The 17,839-nt window shown below is 56.9% G+C and overlaps 1 protein-coding gene across 11 annotated transcripts in view; it reads right to left on the bottom strand.

Moving 5' to 3' along the window:
- Positions 1 to 17,839, bottom strand: part of KIFC3 (kinesin family member C3) — a 35,580-nt gene that overhangs the window by 1,285 nt on the left and 16,456 nt on the right. For 8 of the 11 annotated variants that reach the window (XM_033845266.2, XM_033845263.2, XM_033845264.2 and 5 more), the window contains 15 exons: positions 11,078 to 11,143; positions 10,460 to 10,603; positions 10,098 to 10,337; positions 9,395 to 9,568; positions 8,732 to 8,879; positions 8,519 to 8,649; positions 7,225 to 7,336; positions 5,761 to 5,942; positions 4,631 to 4,735; positions 2,411 to 2,541; positions 1,804 to 1,927; positions 1,446 to 1,575; positions 1,112 to 1,341; positions 591 to 725; positions 29 to 137 (listed from right to left, as the gene is read on the bottom strand). In XM_033845266.2, coding sequence (XP_033701157.1) covers positions 29 to 137; positions 591 to 725; positions 1,112 to 1,341; positions 1,446 to 1,575; positions 1,804 to 1,927; positions 2,411 to 2,541; positions 4,631 to 4,735; positions 5,761 to 5,942; positions 7,225 to 7,336; positions 8,519 to 8,649; positions 8,732 to 8,879; positions 9,395 to 9,568; positions 10,098 to 10,337; positions 10,460 to 10,603; positions 11,078 to 11,143 — 2,161 coding nt within the window. The remainder of the gene's footprint in view (positions 1 to 28; positions 138 to 590; positions 726 to 1,111; positions 1,342 to 1,445; positions 1,576 to 1,803; positions 1,928 to 2,410; positions 2,542 to 4,630; positions 4,736 to 5,760; positions 5,943 to 7,224; positions 7,337 to 8,518; positions 8,650 to 8,731; positions 8,880 to 9,394; positions 9,569 to 10,097; positions 10,338 to 10,459; positions 10,604 to 11,077; positions 11,144 to 17,839) is intronic. The other 3 variants (XM_033845265.2, XM_033845269.2, XM_033845267.2) reach the window with 2 other exon arrangements.

Raw genomic sequence — 17,839 nt, 5'->3', positions numbered from 1 at the left:
AAGCCTGGCCCATTCCCTAAAGACTCACCCGAGGGCTGCAGCTTCCTCCTGATGGACCCTGGGCGGCTAGTGGTCCCAGAGCCAGGGGCCGAGTGGGCTCGCGCTGAGGGCTGTGGCGTCTGGCAAGCTGGCTCCCACTGTGGGCAGAGAAGGGCAGGTGGGCGGGGCCTGCTGCCCTGGGTCTGCCCCCTACCCCACACGTTTCCCCTCCCCAGCCACCTGAAACCAGTTCCTCATCTGCAAGATGGACATGATGATGGTACAATAACCATGGGGGGGGGAGGGTGTGAGACATCATACGTAAAGAAGTGAACTAGTTACTACTGAGCGCCTGTGTGCCAGCCTGCACCCGCCCCCGTCCCACCTCCCACCAGCTGATGACCCCCACAGGTACCTCTGAGGCGGAGAAAGAACACCTGGACTAAAGAGGCTACTGGGTTTGGGTTCAAGTTCTGGCTCCACCCCCTCTGGTATCTTCCCCTCCTCCACCATTCCACACTGTCCTCCCCTCCAAACCCTCCCTCCTGCCCATGACCGGGATGTCTATGACCCAGTACTGGCCTGAGGCAGGCCTGTGGTGGTCCCCGTACCTCTAGATGCTCCTGGCTGGACCAGGACACGAGCTCTGCCCTGCGGGACCCGGGGCCTAGCTCCACGGAGCGCACCCTCTCAGCAAACTTGAGGGAATAGAGCGTCTCACTGGTGTTCTTCTCCACGGGGGACACCTGGGGGACAAGAGAGCTCACTCCCCACCCAGCTGGCCGGCTGCCCTCGCAGAACTGGAAGAGCACCAAAGGGAGCCCACAACCAGGGGACTCTAGAAGGTTCCCTGGACAAGACTGAGAGGGAGGGGAGCAGGAGGGCAACCAAGGTGGCAGAAACGGAGGAACTTGCCAGGCACACGGTGCACGTGGCCAGGTCTGTGGGGAGGCTGCAGGAGATGGGAGCCACGTGTCACTGACTTCGGAGCCGCTGATGACCGGAGGCTCTTCCCTGCACAGCCTGGGAGGGTACCTGGGCCGCCGGGGAAGGTGGGGGGTCCCTGTTCTTGGAGCTGGTTAAGCCCCTACACGCTAATGGTCATGCCATCCGACCCGCCTGGGGCCCTCACCTGCACCACCATGAGGGTCTTGCTGTCCCCGCTGAGCGAGTCCTGCAGCAGGTAGGTGAGCTTGGAGTTGCGGAAGGGCACGTGGCCCTGGCGGGAACGCAGGGCAGCAATGACGTCCCCCAGGGCCGACAGCGACTTGTTGATGTGCTGTGCCTCCCGCAGGCGGCTGCCCTCAGCCCCCGACTTGCCCACGCGCTCTGAGCCGGCCAAGTCCACCAGGTTCAGCTTCCCTGCGGAGAGGGTGCTGGGCAGGTCAAGGCTGCCCCGGGAAAGGCCGGGGGGGCGGGGGGGGGACGGGGGTGGCTCAGGCCAGGTGGCTGGGGCCCTCACTCACCCGTGGTGCGGAGACCGGTGCTGCCGTCCACGCCGTGCACTGTCACAATAAGCAGGGCATGTGAGCGCGAGCTGTGCTCGTTCAGGTTGGTGAACTCCGTGGTGCGGTTGGTGTGGCCGAACTCGAACACCTGGGGCCCGGGGAGGGCAGGGTGAGGCACAGGGTTTGGAGTGGGGTCCCCGAGTATCCCTGTGAGGGGGCGGCACCCTTTGCCTCGTCCAAGGGAGGAAACAGGCTCAGAGCGGCCTGGGGACCTGGCAGAACCTGCATCCGACCCCCATCCTGTACTCCGGGGCAGCTCTGCTGTGGGCAGGGTCTCCCCAGCCTTTCCCCACCCCCGGCCCCCACAGCCCCACACCTTGTTGATGTCCTCCACGCTCTGCACCTGGAACTCCGTCAGCCCTGGCACGTACAGCTGCCCGCTGCCGTCAGGACACAGGCGGATCTCCAGTTTCTCCTGGGGCTCCTGCCCCAGCAGGTCCCTGAGAGCAGGAAGGACGGTCACTCCCTCCTCGCAGTCTGCCCTCTGCTTGCACTGCACCCACCCCCAGCCTGGAACGTTCCCCCAGCCATCACACTTCTGGAAGCCTTCCTGGACCATGGGGCTCTGCGCTCAGTCTGCTGAAGGGCAGAGATGGAACGTTCCCCCAAAGTCCTGGGGTGCTGCTACTCCTGCCCCCACAATGCACTGAGCCCCTGTGGGCAGGTCCTCCCAAGACCCCACTCACTCTTCACCACCTGGTGCAGCCTGCAGGTAGGGTGAGGACACTTCAAGGGGAAAAGGAGTACCTTTGGGTATCCCAGGTGGGCTCAGACAGCCCTCCTCCTCCTGCCTGCTAGCGCGGGAGAGGGGCCTGGGACCAGTGAATCCCCTGGGCTGAGTCAGGACATACATTCAGCTCCCACCTAAGGGCTCCCACCTGAGGGGCTCCCACTCGAGGGCCTTCTGCCTGAGGGCTCCTCACCTGAGGACCTCGTTGTAGATCTCGGCCGCGCTGACGGTGATGGTGTACTCCCAGTCAGACGCCTTCTCCTGCACCTCGGAGAAGAGCAGCTGCAGGGCCCGCTGGTTGATGCCTGGGTTCTCGAGGGTCCCCTGCAGGCAAAATCAAGGCCCCGGTGAGCCAGGTCTCCCCCCACCACGTGGGCTGGCCCGTGCAGATGCTCACATGGTATCTGTGGTCCCCACCTGCTCTGGCTACCCCTCACAGGCCAGCCTCCCTGACTGAAGCTCCCCACCTGCGTGCCGGTCTGCCCCCAAAAACGCCCTCCACCAGCTACAAGCAACTTCACCTCCTTGGGCCTCAGTTTCCCCGCCTTTAAAACGGCCCCACCCTGCCAGGATTGGGCCTGCACACAGGGGCTGCTGATGGATACCTGGCCGTGGTGGGCCACCTGGGAGGGGGCACCGGGAATGTACGATTGTATGACACGTATGAATGTATGACAATGAGGGGCTCATTGTCAGGTAGGCCGTGAGCCAGGCTCTGTGGGTGAGGCAGGGGAGGCACAGGCAGAGCTGGCAAGTGAACTGGGGCCGGATGGGCTGGCCGGCCTTTCTAGAAAGAAATCTGGAGTCCTCACCTGGGCCTCCCTTATCATGGCACCTCCCACCCTCACTTCACTTCTGCCACCGGGGCCTCCTTGCCGGGCCTCAGTATCCTCCCCAGCACGCTCCGGACTCGTGGTCCCAGCCCTGCTGTTCCCTCCGCCCAGAGTGCCCTTCCCCATTCTCCTCTCCGTGACTGGCTTAGGTGTCTGCACCAGTCACCTCCTCAGGGAGGCTTCCTCTCCCTCCAAATGCCCGATCCCTCCCTCACTGTTGGTTCCTCATACCTGGCCGAAGTTTCCTCCCTAGCACCTGACAGGACACATCCTGATTTGCCGTGTGCACTGCTGTCTCCCCACTGGTGGGCTGGCTCCGTGAGGTCAGGCACCCTGGCCACGGCTGTGCCCCAGGCACGGTGCCTGATGCACAGTGGGGCTCAGCGGGGATGTGTTGGAGGATGGAGGCCCCTGGTGGTCAACTCTGAGCACCCAAGACAGAGCTGGGAGCCTAGAAGGTGCTGCACGCACCCCTTGCCCTTCACCTCCCCATCTCGCTTGGCCTGCCCCCAACTAACCAGTCTTGCCAATCCCAAAACCGAGGGAAAAGAAGGTCCAGATTGGGGGAGAAAGGACCACCATGACAGCCTTCCCAAAGGTGCCTAACAGCCTGGGCCAGCAGGGCCCTCTGGCGCCCATCGTTGGGACAGCAGGAGACCCGCCCCCCTCCCCTACCTGGAGAATCCCACAATACCCCCCTTAAGAGCCAGGGAAATGGCTCCATTTTTATCTACAGTCAAGTTTCTTCCTCCTCTCAACCCCCCCACTCCCAGCCACATCCCATAGAGGGGGGCACGGCACAGGCAGGGAGATGAGGCCCTGGGAGCTGCAGCTAAGAGCTGGACACCCAGGACTTCCCTGGTGGTGCAGTGGCTGACTCCACGCTCCCAGTGCAGGGAGCCCGGGTTCGATCCCTGGTCAGGGAAATAGATCCCACACGCACATCACAACTTTTTCACGCGCCACAATTAAGGAGCTGGCGAGCCGCAACTAAGGAGCACACGTGCCACGACTAAGGAGCCCACCTGCTGCAACTAAGACCTGACAGGACCAAATAAATAAATATTAAAAAAAGAGCTAGGCGCCTCACAGCAAGTCTGGCCAGTCTCTTCACTGGCCAGTCTCTCCCACTGCCCGGGTATCTCCTTGAGGGCCAAGATCCCCCCCTCATTCATCCTGACACTCCCAGGGCCCAGCATGGCAGCCCTACGACAGAAGCCCAATAAATGTGTGTGGGTGAAATGAAAGCCAATCCTGAGAGACGTCACAGCCATCTCCCCTGGACCCTGGGCCCAGGCCGAGACCCGTCCGAGGCCAGAGGCTGTCGTCAGCACACCCTCCCCTCCCCCATACCTACCGGGACCATGCAGGTGTGCTTGGGCAAGGCGCCCCCTCCGCAGGCCTGGTGCCTCGGGGCTAACATGGATAACTATGGGCTCTGCTCCAAGGTGGTTATGAAGACCAAGTGAGGCAGAACACACCCCACGCAGAACCTCGACACCAATGAGGGGAGCCCCCACCAATGGCAGCAAGGGGTTGGGGTTCACTCTGGATCCCCGCCCCATCCAGCAGGTACCCACCTCCATCGTGTATGTCTTGCCAGCACCCGTCTGGCCATAGGCGAAGATGCAGACGTTGAAGCCGTCGATGCAGGAGGTGATCAGGGCCTGTACCTCCTGGAACACCTGCAGAGGGGACGTGGGATGGAGGGTGGGTCCAGGGGCCCCCACCAGCCACCTCCCCGACTGCTCCCCTCCCCTAATACGGCACCTGTCATCATGGGCAACCAGCTCACTGTGGAGGAATCTGTGACTAATAAGTCACTTACGCTAGGCGTTAGTGGGCAGCCTCATTGCTGAAAGACTGAAGGGAAGTCAGGGCAGTAATTACTGCCCACCAGCACCTGAGGAAGGGGCCGCCCAGCGCAGGAACTCAGGAGCCCTCCCCCAGCTTCTCCCCCTCTCAAGGTGGGTCAGCAAACGAAGGCCGAGAAAGCATGTGCCTGGCACCTCCACGGGCCGGCTGGCCGGCCTGCCTGCCAGCCAGCAACAAAGGACGGGGGCAAAGATAAAGCCCAGCATGGGGACCGGAGGGCACAGGCAAAACAGGCCTCCCAGGTTGGCCCTGGCAGAGATGAGGGAAGAGTGGATGCTGAGAACACGGGGCTCCCACAGGCTGAGGGCTCCTCCCTGAGGCCTGGGCGGCAGCATGGGAGTCCCTAGGAAGACCCATGGGACTGATAGAGGAGGTGCTCCTGGCTGGAGGGGACTGCCTCCATGCAAGCCAGGGTCCTGTGGATGGGCGGGGCCACATGACTGGGAGGGGCTGTGAGAGTGCAGGTGGCTGAGTATGGGAGAGGAACCATGTGAGTGGGTGTGGCTATGAGGGTAGGAGGGGTCTCATGGGTGGGATGAGCCTGAGAGTGGGTGTGGCTGTGGATGGGTGGGGCCACGTGGGTGCCCTAGGCTATGTATGGATCTGCCCTTCTTAGCAGAGGCTTCCAAAGCTCCCAGTTTACCTTCCCACCCTCTTCTCTCCTCCAGAGGTGAAAAGAGAGGGACCGTGGGGCACTGGGCTTCTCCATCCTGTCTGCCCTCCCTTATACTTATTTTTGTCCAGCTCCCAACATCTCTCCCTCTACAGGTGAGGTGAGTCTGTCTCCCCCTCCCTCCACTGTTCTCTGTCCCTCTCCCCGGAGGGCCACACTCACGTCCTGCTGTGAGGCTTTCGGGGAGAAGACTTTGTCCAGCTCAAAGGAGACGGGCTTTCCTTTGTGCAGCAAGTGAATGATGGAGTCGTCGTCGGGATCAAAGGTCACAGCATTGGTGGCCTCAGGTCCTTCCCCATCCTCTTTGGTGACTGGCCGGACACGGGCAATCACCCGGATGTTCCCTGGATTGGGTGGCGGAAGAGAGAAGGGTACAGACCAGGTCAAGACCAGACTGCCTCCACACTGGTGTCCGTTGGCATCTGGAGCAGGCTAGTGGCTCAAGAGCCCCCTGCCTTCTAAGCAAGGCCCCCAAGGGCAAGGTGGCCCACAAAGATTTGATCAGTCACTCACGCTATAGTATGAATTAACGTATCAATACATTTTCTTGCTGCGCAAACCGGTTGACAGTAGGAGCCTCGCCATGGGGACATGGAGGAAAGGGCAGTGGTGGGGCTCAGACACTGCACCCAGTTTGGGTGGGATACCAAAATGGACAACTCTTTATACACCTGGACTTCAGTTTCCTCACGTACACAACGAGGGGCTTGGATCCCAGCAAGCCAAGGGGCTTATTCTATCACTCTAGAAGGGCACAGTGAATGCCAGGACAGGGCTTGGGAATCAGATGGGCAGAAAGGACCAGGCAGGAGATGGGCACAGGCAACAGGGCAGACCCAGGGGTGTCTGACGCACAGATCTGATCATGCCACCCCCTTGCTTCAAGCCTTTGGGTGGGATCCCAGAGTTCCTGGAATGAAGAGAAAACTCCCCATCACATCTAGCACGGCCCCACCTTCCCTTCACCTGTCCACTCCACCTCACAATCCAGGTCTCAGCCCTGGTTTTATCTCCTACGGGAAGCCCCCTGGACACCCTCAACTGTCAGATACCCAGGGGCTCTCAGAGCCCCTCCCCAGCCTGGGTAAAGGGGTAGTGATGGGGTTTTCTGAGTGATTAATGATCACTGTCTGCTCGCCTCCTGCTGAAGTAACCACGATGAAGGCAGGGACAGGTTCTGTGGCGCCCAAAGCCACATCCTCATTGTCTGGAACAGCACTTGGCACAGAGCAGGTGCTCCCTAGACCTTTGTGCCGTGAATGGGTGGTGTCTCGAGCTTGACCAGGCCCTAGATCAGAATAAGTGGCATTCTAGCCACCCACCACCCAATGCTTCAATACCCTACCCCTCCGCCACCTGGTAGCCTGCCATAGGCATTGGGCAAAGGTTTCAGAGTTGAACAGATCCAAGGTGGACCATTCACTAGCCATGCAGTTTTGAGCAAATTCCCTGTGACGTCTCTGTGCCTCGGTTTCCTTATCTACAAAGAGGGAATTACAATAGCTCCCCGATGACAGGGCACAGCTCCAGGGAGTGGTGCTGGGGGCCATGGGGAAGGACAGGATCACTTCCGAGGCAGGTCAGGGCTCCCTCCGCTAGGCACCCCCGAGCCCGCCCAGCGGTCACCTTTCAGCCGCACGAGCTCATTGTGGCACTTCTTGCGCAGCTGCAGCTCCCGGCGGTACTTGCGCAGCAGCTCCTGGTTGTTGCTGTTGACCTCGTCGATGGCCTGGCCGATCTAGTCGGGGGGGGGGGGGGGGGCGCAGCACCATCAGAGGCCCAGCTCCACCCGCTTTGCTTGCCCGGCTGCTTGCCCTCTCCCCTTCCCCCCAACAGTCTGCTCACTGCCTCCTGCCCTGGACTAAGTACCTGACATGCGCTGTCACACCTCACATCTTCCCAATAACCCCTCTGGGTAGGTACTGCGAACAGGCCCATTTTACAGAGGAAGAAACTGAGCCCTAGAGAGGCTAAGCCAATCTCAAGGTTGCCCTGCAGATGAGTAAAGAGCCGGGACTCAGCCCTCACTCCACAGCACCAGCACTTGACTACATGATTCAGCTGGACCCAAATCCCAGCTCTGCCCTGAGGACCTGGGGGACCAGAAGCAACTGGCTCAACGTATTCAAGCCTCAATCTTCTCATCTGTAAAATGGGGATAACAACATCTAACTTGTGGATTTGTAGGAGCTGGTAGGTAAAGATCTCCAAGTTACATTTCATAAGGAAAAGAAACAAGATGCAAGCCACACATACACCTGCTCCCCTTTATTGGGTGAAAGGGAAGTGCGTGTCCATGTACATATATGTCAACAGTTTTCAGCATGCTCAGAACACCCTTTGGGGGAAATGCTGGGAGACAGGCCTCCTTTGGGGAGCAGGCTGGGTGGCAGAAAGAAGCCTTTCCTTTTCATCTGAATGCCCTTCTGGGAGGTGGGTACTTTCAACGTGTCCATGTATTATTGACATAATTTTTTAAAGGAGAACTATTTTTGATTCCCAAAATACATGTCTCTCTACCCTGCAGAGCTGTCATACAGATTCAAGGAGCCGACGGCTATAAAAGGCTCAGCACGTAGGAGGCACTTAAGAGACATTGGCTATTCTCATACTGCACAAGTACAGCTTAAAAAATTAAATTAAACCTAACAGATCTAAGGATACATGTAGCATGTTTGAGATACAAAGATATGCATAGCACATATGAGATACAAAGATATACGTGACATGTTTGGTTTACACCCAAATACCTGCTCTTGACCACTGTTTTTCAAATGGTCTGGGGACAGCAGTGCGTGTGTGGGACAGGAGCTGCCATCTGGGGGCTTTGGGTTTGGGAAGGGCGCGCTAGGTGGCTGCTGCATCTGCCCAGGGGCTCCAAGGCCTCTCCCAGCCCCGCCCCGCCATGGCCTACACTCACCTCGGCTTTGACACTCTTGAGGGCCTCCTGCAGCAGCAGCGGGAAGCCGCGCACCTGACGCTTGAGCCCATTGTAGTCGTTGGTCAGGGTCCGAAGTGCTGGCTGCAGCGTCAGCAGGTTGGTCCGGACACCTATGGAGACACAAGGGGTGAGAGGCAGACGGGGTGAAGGGCTGCGGCATGGGGCAGGCTAGAGCCCGGCTGCACGGCTCACCTGCCAGGTTCTCGTGCACAGCCTTCATCTCCACCTGGGCTCTGGCAAAGGCCTCCTCGATGGCTCGGTTCTTGTCCTCCTCCAGGGACTGCATCTCCTCCAGCATCTGCCCGTGTGCCCGCTCCAGCTCCGACTCGTACATGGTGATCTGCAGCCAGGGCCAGCAGCTTAGTGCCGTGCGCCATGCAGAGAAAGAAGCCCCGCCCCTCACGCCTTGCACACGTGCACACACACACAGGTGGGGTAGGGTGGCCGTCGCTCTCCCTGAAAGGGCTGGGAGCTCCGTGCAGCTACTTCCCGGCATCAGCCCAGCACCAACCTGGGTCCCGGCACACAACACAGGTCACAAGCCACAGGTCCCAGGAGAGCAGGGGAAAGCATCTGTTATGACACCGACTAGAGCACCCTTCCAAGAGCCTGTGTGCCGGGCCCTGAGCGAATCTTGTGAATAGGTCAAGCCCCACTGGGAGGTGCGTTCTGTGATCAGATCATTTTACAGATGAGGAAACAGAAACCTGCCCTTGGTCACACGGCCAGTGGGGAGAGGAGGGACCGAAACCCAGGTCTGTCGAACCCCAAGTGCTCAGCCGCTGCACTGTGCCAAAGGCCGGTCTCTGGCGTCGGGGCCCGGTGTGCACATGCTGCCCCGATAGACGTGCACACCTGCGCCCGGAGCTGTGCGGTCAGCTGATGCGAGCTCTGCAGCTGCTGCTCCATCTCCTTCAGCACCTGCCTCTGCATGGCCACCTGCTCCTGCAGGTGCTGGTTCCGGGCCTGGGACTCACTGAGGGCCTGCTTGGTCTTGGACGACTCCACCTCCACCGTCTTCATGACATACTGTGAGGGGAGGGAGGGGTGGGTGCATGGAGGTGCGTGGGTGCCTTGACCTTACCCTGGGACCCTGGGGGGCCCCTCAGGAACATGTCACCAACGGCCTGCAGAATAAACTAGAGGAGCCCCGAGGTCTGGGCTTTCCAGAAAGCTGCAAGGGCCTCCTGGAATCTTCTCATCTTAATGAGTCCACCTGGAGCCCGGCTGTGGCCCACGACTGGGCCCAGAACAGACAAGAAGGGCAAAGACGAGGGCAGAATCTAGCGATGCATCACACCTGTGCCCGGCACACAGCGGGCACCTCAAGCATCAGTTGCTGGATGCCTACATGGCCTGGCCCTGGACAGCAAGAAGGGGAAGGGGCCAGGTGACAGCAGATCTGGAAGGATTCCTTCAACCCCCCGCACCTACTTATTCACCAAGACAAGCCCCTCCTACGTCCAGCCCATCCTGGGCTCCAGGGACCAGAGTCGAGGCGTGGCCCACGTGCGCGCGGGGCACCGCAAGCGGTGCGGCCGCCCGGCCCCAGGCTCACCTTGACGGGCGGCGACTGGGCCCGCAGGCTGGCGATGGTCTCGTGGCTGTCGCGCAGGCGCCGGCTGAGCCGCTCCTCCTCCTGCGCCTTCTCGGCCAGGCAGTCCTTGAGCCGCAGCTCCACCTCGGCCAGCCGGTCGGTCTTCTGCTGCACCTCCAGGTTCAGCTCTGACAGCAAGCCTTTGTTCTCCGCCACCTCCAGCTGTAGCTGGGACAGCTTGTCGCGGAGCTGGGCGCTCTCCTGCAGACAGACGGCCGCGGGGGCCGGGACAGGTGTGAGACTAGTGGGCAGGATTCAGCATGAGGAAGTGGGGTGACCATTGGGAATCGAGCGCCCCGGGACCGCCCTGGCCCTGGGCCCACCTGGCTGTGCTCGCAGCCTGTGCAGGGCACCGCAGGCTTGGCCCGCATATCCTGCAGCTCGGCCTCGCAGCGCCGCATCTCCTGCCTCAGTCGCTCATTCTCCACTATCAGCAGGTCCCGGTGCTTCTCCAAGTCGGTGCCTCCCTGCAGAGAGCCAGAGCCAGGGGTTGGGGGCGCATGTGGCGAGGGCAGATCAGGGGGAAGGACGGAGCGGGGAGGCAGACAGTGCAGGGGCAGGGGAGAGGGGAGAGGTGGGGAGACAGAGAGAAGGAGAAAAGAGAAGGAAAGGCCAGTGATGGATGGAGAGAAGAGAGGAGGGGCTCCAGAGACGGTAAAGACAAAGGCAGAGGAGAGGAAGAGATGCAGGAGAGTGGTGAGACAGGAACTGCTCCCGGCTGCACCCCACCCCTTTCATTCCATTTTCCTGAGTGTGAAAGTTACAAGGAAAGTCATATTTATACACAGAGTTCACACTCCTACTTTACATCAGCAAGTAAGAATTAACCTCCCTCCTGTTACGGGTCACACCACCTCGTGGGCACAGTGAGTGGTGATAAGTACATGGGGAGCATCACCCCCCCCAGCCCCGCCCCGCTAGGATGGCGTGGTTGGGCTCACCAGCTCCGATCGAAGGCGGCTCACTTCCTGGGCCTGGCTTATGAGCTTCTGCTTCAGGTGTTCCACCTGCCAGCACAAAGCCGGGGCACGCTGAGCCTGGATTCTCTCCTCCAGCCCACACCCAGGCCTCTTGCCCAAACCCAGAGCCCCAGTCCTCCCTGTGTTCAAGCATCAGGCCACCCCTGGGACTCTAGGTGCAGAGCACCTGGCCTGGTCCTGACAGCTCTCAGCACCCTCTCCCGTCACAGGACCAGCCAGTCTGGGCTCACAGGAGAGTCCGGGGAGCGAGTGCAGCCGAGGCGACCCCTGTGCCAGCCTGGGCCCACGCCAGGGGCAGCTCTCCGGGGGACGCAGGAGGCTGACTCTCAGGACGCCTGCCTTTGCACAGGCCCTGACCCACGCCTGAACCTACTTCTGTGTTTGTCATTTAACATTCTTTATTCTCTAAAGGGCCTCCAAAGTGTATAAACTCCAGGCACTACAAAACCTGCATCGGTCCTTGACCAGCCCCTAGAATTTTCTACTTTGAGTGGTTCCTGGTGAGTCTGTCTGTGGAGACGGGCCTGCCAGTGACCAGGGCACATCTGGGACCTGCCTCCACCCCAGCTCCCAGTCTGCCTTGCAGGAGAGCTATGGCCAGTGGAGGCCGTTAGAAAGAGAAGGGGTGTGCACCCCATCAGGAGGCAAGGGTGACCTGGTTCAACCAGAGCCCAGGGAGGGGAAACCAGCCCCGAGAAAGAACAGGACCCCAGGATGGCTGCCTGCCCTCCCCGCAGGCCTAGACCCTGGTTCCACATCAGCGCACCTCCAGGAAACTCTCCCCCCGGGAAATAACCCAAAACGCAGACAAAGACTTTGGCACCAGCGTTCATCAGAGCCTGTCTGAGCTTTTTCTTGCAGAACATTCTGTGTTGATCGCACGGAACCTTGGAAAAGGTACAGTGAGAGTCAGACTCTCTCTCTGGGGGATAAGGAGGTGTGGTTTGCACAAGCTTTGGGCTCTTGTTACTAAACATAAGGAGACAAAGCCCACCGCCTACAGGGGCCACCAGCCAAGTAAGGCAGGTGAGGGGCAGTGCAGGACTAGATGCCCAAGATCCACCTGAAGGAGACAGAGGACTGCAACTGGCGGGGGGGGACACAGGCCCAGTGTCATCAAACTTCTGACCTTTCAAGAGAGGCCAGACATTGGGATTTTGGGGGTGTGTGTGTAAAATCTCCCCACTACATATGGCTGAGGTGTCATCAACAGTCTGTGTGCAGCACGAGCTCAGAGCCAACCGTCTCCTGGCGCTGGAGAAGGCGGCTGGACCACAAATCAGCCTCTGCTTTTCTGAGCAAGTTGGGGGAGGGCCATGGGCGCGACCCCACCTCCAAGGAGAAGGCCTGTGACACCAGCGCTGCTCACTCGTAGCTGGGGAGGCAGATTCCAAGAACACAAGACCCAGAGAGGGGTTGGGAGACACAACCCGGCTGCCCAAGGCCTCCTGGTGGACAAGCAGGTGACTTAAGGGCTGCACCCGAGAAGGTCACCTCTGTCACCTGCTCCATCAGCACATTCCTTCCTAGCAATGTGCTGGGCATGGACCAGGCCAGGCAGCAAAGCCCGTACCATTTCTCTGCCCGCTCCAATACCCCCTTCTGTTAAAAGCCTGGTACACGGAGCCTCAGTTCCTTCGCCCTGGAGGGGAGTGAGGGACAGTTTGAATAAGGCAGCCTTTCATTCCTTAGTCATGAAATTGGGAATAACCGCAATGCCCAGCATTAGGGGAATGGTTAGGCGGATTGCAGTATCTGCACTCATAGACTACTGTGTAGTCGTTACACTCATGTTTATCAGGAGTTTTAAATGATGTGGGGAAAAGCTCTTCAACATATTAAGTCAAAGAAAAATCCAAAAACAAAATCGCATATGCAATACAAAAAATAGAGGGCTCTGGACTATGGAATGATGTTTGACAAATTCTTTTCGATTTGCAGTAAGTTTTAAGTCTCAAAGAATATATATTCCTCTTGCACTCCCCCCACCCTGAAATAGGTGGAGTCTACCTCCTTTGGAAAGGTTGGGGTCCCCCTCCTGCCTCCCCTCCCTCAGAAATCACCCCAGGAAGATCCACTTGCACGGAGCTGGTGCCCCAGGCAGGCTGCTTCCTTGGCACTAGGCTGGGTGGGCTCGGACCTTGCTTGTCCCCAACGCCGCTGGCGCTCAGAGCCGATGCAGTGAAAGTGGGGTTTCCCAGTGTTTCCTTGGGAGTCAGGATGCCTGCCTGACACCTGCCTGCAGCCCAGTTCCTGTTCTCTCCTTACATCACAGTTGGAACGCTGGGCGCTCCTGGCCTCTGTCTGGAATCTCTGAGGGGCGCCCCAGAAGGAGGGGGCTGCCCCACGAGGCAGGCTGGGGGCGGGGTGGAGGGATGAGGAAAAGGCTGTAAAAGACCCCTTTTGTCAGAAATGTCAGGCACTCGTCATGTCCTGGCTAGTCTCGGGCAGCGGAGGAGCACGGCCCACTGACACCGCAGGGCGTCCGGTCAGACACAAACCACCCCGTGGTGCGCGGTGCCTGCGCCCTGCCGGCCAGCTCCACGGGGGGCTGAGAACTAAGGAGGCGTGCTGCCCAGGAGCGGGACCCTTGCCCTCCACCCCCGGGGGGTCGGCTTCGGGAGGGCCTGCAGGGAAGACAGCAGACTTCTCCCAGCCTGGGAGGGAGAACAGGCGAGTCTCTCAGGGTCAGGGAAAACAGTGAGCACAGGAGACGGACACAAAACCAAGTACGGGAGGAGGGCTCGGAGCAGAGACGGGGAGCTGAGGGTGAACCTGACCAGAGAGCGGGGCCTTCTGCGGAGGGGGCCCCTGCAGGCACGCCCTTCACCCACCCAGTACAGCTCTGAGTCAGCGACGGTGCCTGCATCAGTACGCAAGGGGTCGGCGGGGGGTGGGGGGGGACCTCGTCCATCAGCTCTTCGGGAGGTGCCCAGCACACCCGGAGACACTCAGTGAGCACGGAAGTGACGGCGAGGGGGCAGCGCACTCACTCCTGAGTGCAAAGAGCCAGGCCAGAGGGGCAGGCAGGCTCCTGACCGGCTGCTGTGGTGGCCCCCCGGACAGCACAAGGTCAAACCCAGGGCTGAGAAGGGACCAGGCTGGGTTTGTGCCACAGCCCTCCCTGGGCTCAGGCTCCTAGTCATGCTGAGAAACTGAGCCACAAGCCTGGTGCAGGGGGGCCTTGAGGGAGAGGGAGCTGGTGCCTGTCTGCTGACCGACGCAAACCCATAGTTACATCTCCCAGCAGAAGCGGGCTCAGCGGAGGGTGCGGCTGCCCTGTGCCAGTCTGTGTTTTCCCAGCTGTCTGCTCCTCTCGACACAGACAACCTGCTGATTAGCCCCCAACCTCCCACCAAGCCTGGCCCTCCATCATCGGCTGTCTTCTGAGGAACGGAGGGCTCTCCCAGTGGCAAGACCAAGGCATTGCTGAGCTGGGAAGATGAGAGGGCCTGGGATCCAGACGGCCCCAAGGAAACGCAGCCCAGAGGCCTGAGGGGCAGCCCCGGGAAGCACCCCATCCTGTCCCCAACACACTCCCCCTCCCGGGAGACCTGACTCCTGGTTACCTATGTACATGACCACTGACCACGCCCGACTGGCTACATCCATCCCACCCTGCCTCCACTGCTGAGTTTTCACATTTGAGTCCTTCTGCCACCAAGGGGCTTTGGGAACATGGACTCTCAGGCCAGACTGCTCGGGTTTCTAATACAGACATCACCCTACCTCGCCAGACAACGTTGGACATGTCTCAACTCCACCGTGCCTCTCCATTTCCTTAGCAGTAGAATGAGGCTACCTCACTGAGGAGGTCTGGAGGATTAAGTGAGATTACATGAGTAACATATATAAAGTGCTTAGGACAGGGCCCAGCACGTAATAAGTCTATTACTAGAATGAAAGTCCGCGAAGACAGGGATATTTGTTGTATCAGTGCTGTACCCCCAGTGCCTAGAACGGTACCTAGCATATAGTAGGCGCTCAGTAAACACATGTAGAAAGAGTGCTGAATGCATGAGGGGCCAGGAGAAGCAGGGTCTGTGAGAGAGCGGTCAGGCAGGGCACGGGGGAGCAGAGGTGGTGGAGGCTGGGGTGTGCTGAAGGATGCTCACTTCTGCCAAAGGCAGGAGCTGCTAATGGGCTCCAGGCAGTGCATGCCACGTGGGAATGTCAGCCCAGAGGTGCCACAACTTCCAGTATTTTATGACAAACAAAAGGAAGTTGAGATTTTTATATGAACTTAACTAAGATTTAAATGGTGGCAACTAATTTGATCATACAATCAGGACAGTTGGAACTAATAAATTCAGCAAAGTTGCAGGATATAACACATAAAAATCAGTTGCGTTTCTATGCACTAACGCTGAACAGTCCGAAAAGGAAACAAGACAGTAATTCCGCTTAAAATAGCATCAGAAAGAATAAAACATGTAGGAATAAACTTAACCAAGGAGACGAAAAACTTGTACACTGAAAATTACAAAATGTTGCTGTAAGAAATTAAAGATGATACCAGTAAATGGAAACACAGCCTGCATTCATAGTCTGGAAACAGTATTGTTAAGATGTCAATACTGCCCAAAGCAATCTACAGATTCAATCCAATCTCTACCTAAATCCCAATGCCATTTTTTGCAGAAATATTAGCATCCATCCTAAAATTCATATGAAATCTCAAAAGCCAAATAGCCAAAACAATCTTGAAAAAGAAGAAGAAAGTTGTAGGACTCGCACTTCCTGATATCAAAACTTACTACAAAGCTACAGTAATCAAAACAGTGTGGTACTGGCATAAAGACAGACATATGGACCAATGGAATAGGAGAGAGAGCCCAGTTATAATCCTCATGTGTATGGTCAATTGATTTTTGACAATGGTGCCAAGATTTTCAATGAGGAAAGGACAGTCTTTTCAACAAATGGTGCTGGGAAAATTGGATATCCACATGCAAAAGAAGGGATCAAAATGCATCAAAGACTGAAACATGTAAGCTAAAACTATAAACCTCTTAGAAGAAAACATAAGGGAAAAGCATCATGACATTAGATTTGGCAACGATTTCTTGATGTCAAAAGTACAGGCAATAAAAGAAAAAATAGGTAAGCTGGACTTCATCAAAAAAATTTTTGTGCATCAAAAGACTGTCAACGGAGTGTAAAGGCAACCCACAGAGTGGGAGAAACTATCTGTAAATCACATATCTGATAAGGCGCTAATATTCAGAATATATAAAGAACTCCTACAACTCAACAACAACATAAGAACCCAATTCAAAACGGGCAAAGGACTTGAACAGACGTTTCTCCAAAGATTATATACACACGGCCAATTAGCACGTGAAAAGATGCGCAATATCACTGATCATCAGGGAAATGCTAATCGAAGCCATAATGAGATACCACTCCATACCCATTAGGAGGGCTATTATTTTTTTTTTTAAAAAAAAGCAACTCAGAAAATAACAAGTATTGGTAAGGATATTGAGAAACTGGAACCTTTGTGCCCTACTGGTGAGAATATAAAATGGTGCACCCAGTGTAGAAAACAATGTGGTAGATTCCTCAAAAAATTTTAAATAGAACTTCCATATGATCCAGGAATTCCACTTCTGGGCATATACCCAAAGTTATTGAAAGCAGGGTCTCAAAGAGATATCTGCACACCCATGTTCATAGCGGTATTATTCATAACAGCTAAAATGTGGGAGCAACCCAAGTGTCCATTTATGGATGAATGGATAAGCTAAGTGTGGTCTAGCCATACCATGGAATGTTAGTCTGCCTTAAAAAAGGGACTCCTGCCATTTGCAACAACATGAATGAACTTGGAGAGCATTATGCTGAGTGAAATAAGCCAGACACAGAAAGACAAATCCTGTGATTCCACTTATGTGTAATACCTAGAATAGCTAAATTCACAGACAGCAGAATGGTGGCGGCTAGCAGCTGGGGTGATGAAGAGTTACTGTTCAGTGGGGACAGTTTCAGTTTTGCAGGATGAAAAGAGTTCTGGAGATGGACGATGGTGACGGTTGTACAATAATGTGATACATTAATACCCTGAACTATACACTTAAAAATGTTTAAGATGGTAAATTTTATGTTACGTGCATTCTACCACAATTTTTAAAGTGGTTAAAAAAAAAAAGAAAAAAGGAGGTCAAACAAACAAGGCGCATTTGAGCGCTAGATCTAGTCTTCCAGCCTGTGGTTTCTGCTCACAATGTAAGGTTCTATCTTGAGGTGTGGGGGCAATAAGAGGAGGGGTGCAATCTGGGTGTGTGTAAAACGATGGTAGGAGCCTTGGAAGCATGAAGGCCACTGCTCCAGGGACATCCACAGAGGACAGGGGAGCTCAAGGCCACCAGCACGTGGCCTGGGGCTGCTGGGTGCCCCGGGACTGAGGACCTTTGACCCTAGTGCTCCCCACAAGGCACACAGTGAGCTCCCAGAAAATATAAACATCTCCATCTGACACATCCAAGGGGAGGCCTGAAAAAGACTCCTGAAGCCCTCACAAGTCCGGGTTCCAACAGGGGCAATGGCAGCCCCAGTTGCTGAGTCAGCTTTGCCAGTGGGGCAGGGGGGCTTCATAAGATCATCACTTTGAACTCCCCAATCCTGTTAGGTACATACTATTATTATCGCCATTTTACAGGAAGAAAAACCGAGGTTCCAAGAGATTAAGTCATGGTTAGGCAACTTGTTCAAGGTCACCTG

This window comes from Tursiops truncatus, chromosome 19, assembly GCF_011762595.2.
Source record: "Tursiops truncatus isolate mTurTru1 chromosome 19, mTurTru1.mat.Y, whole genome shotgun sequence".
Taxonomy (NCBI): Eukaryota; Metazoa; Chordata; class Mammalia; order Artiodactyla; family Delphinidae; genus Tursiops; species Tursiops truncatus.
This window is presented reverse-complemented; position numbering and strand designations above follow the sequence as displayed.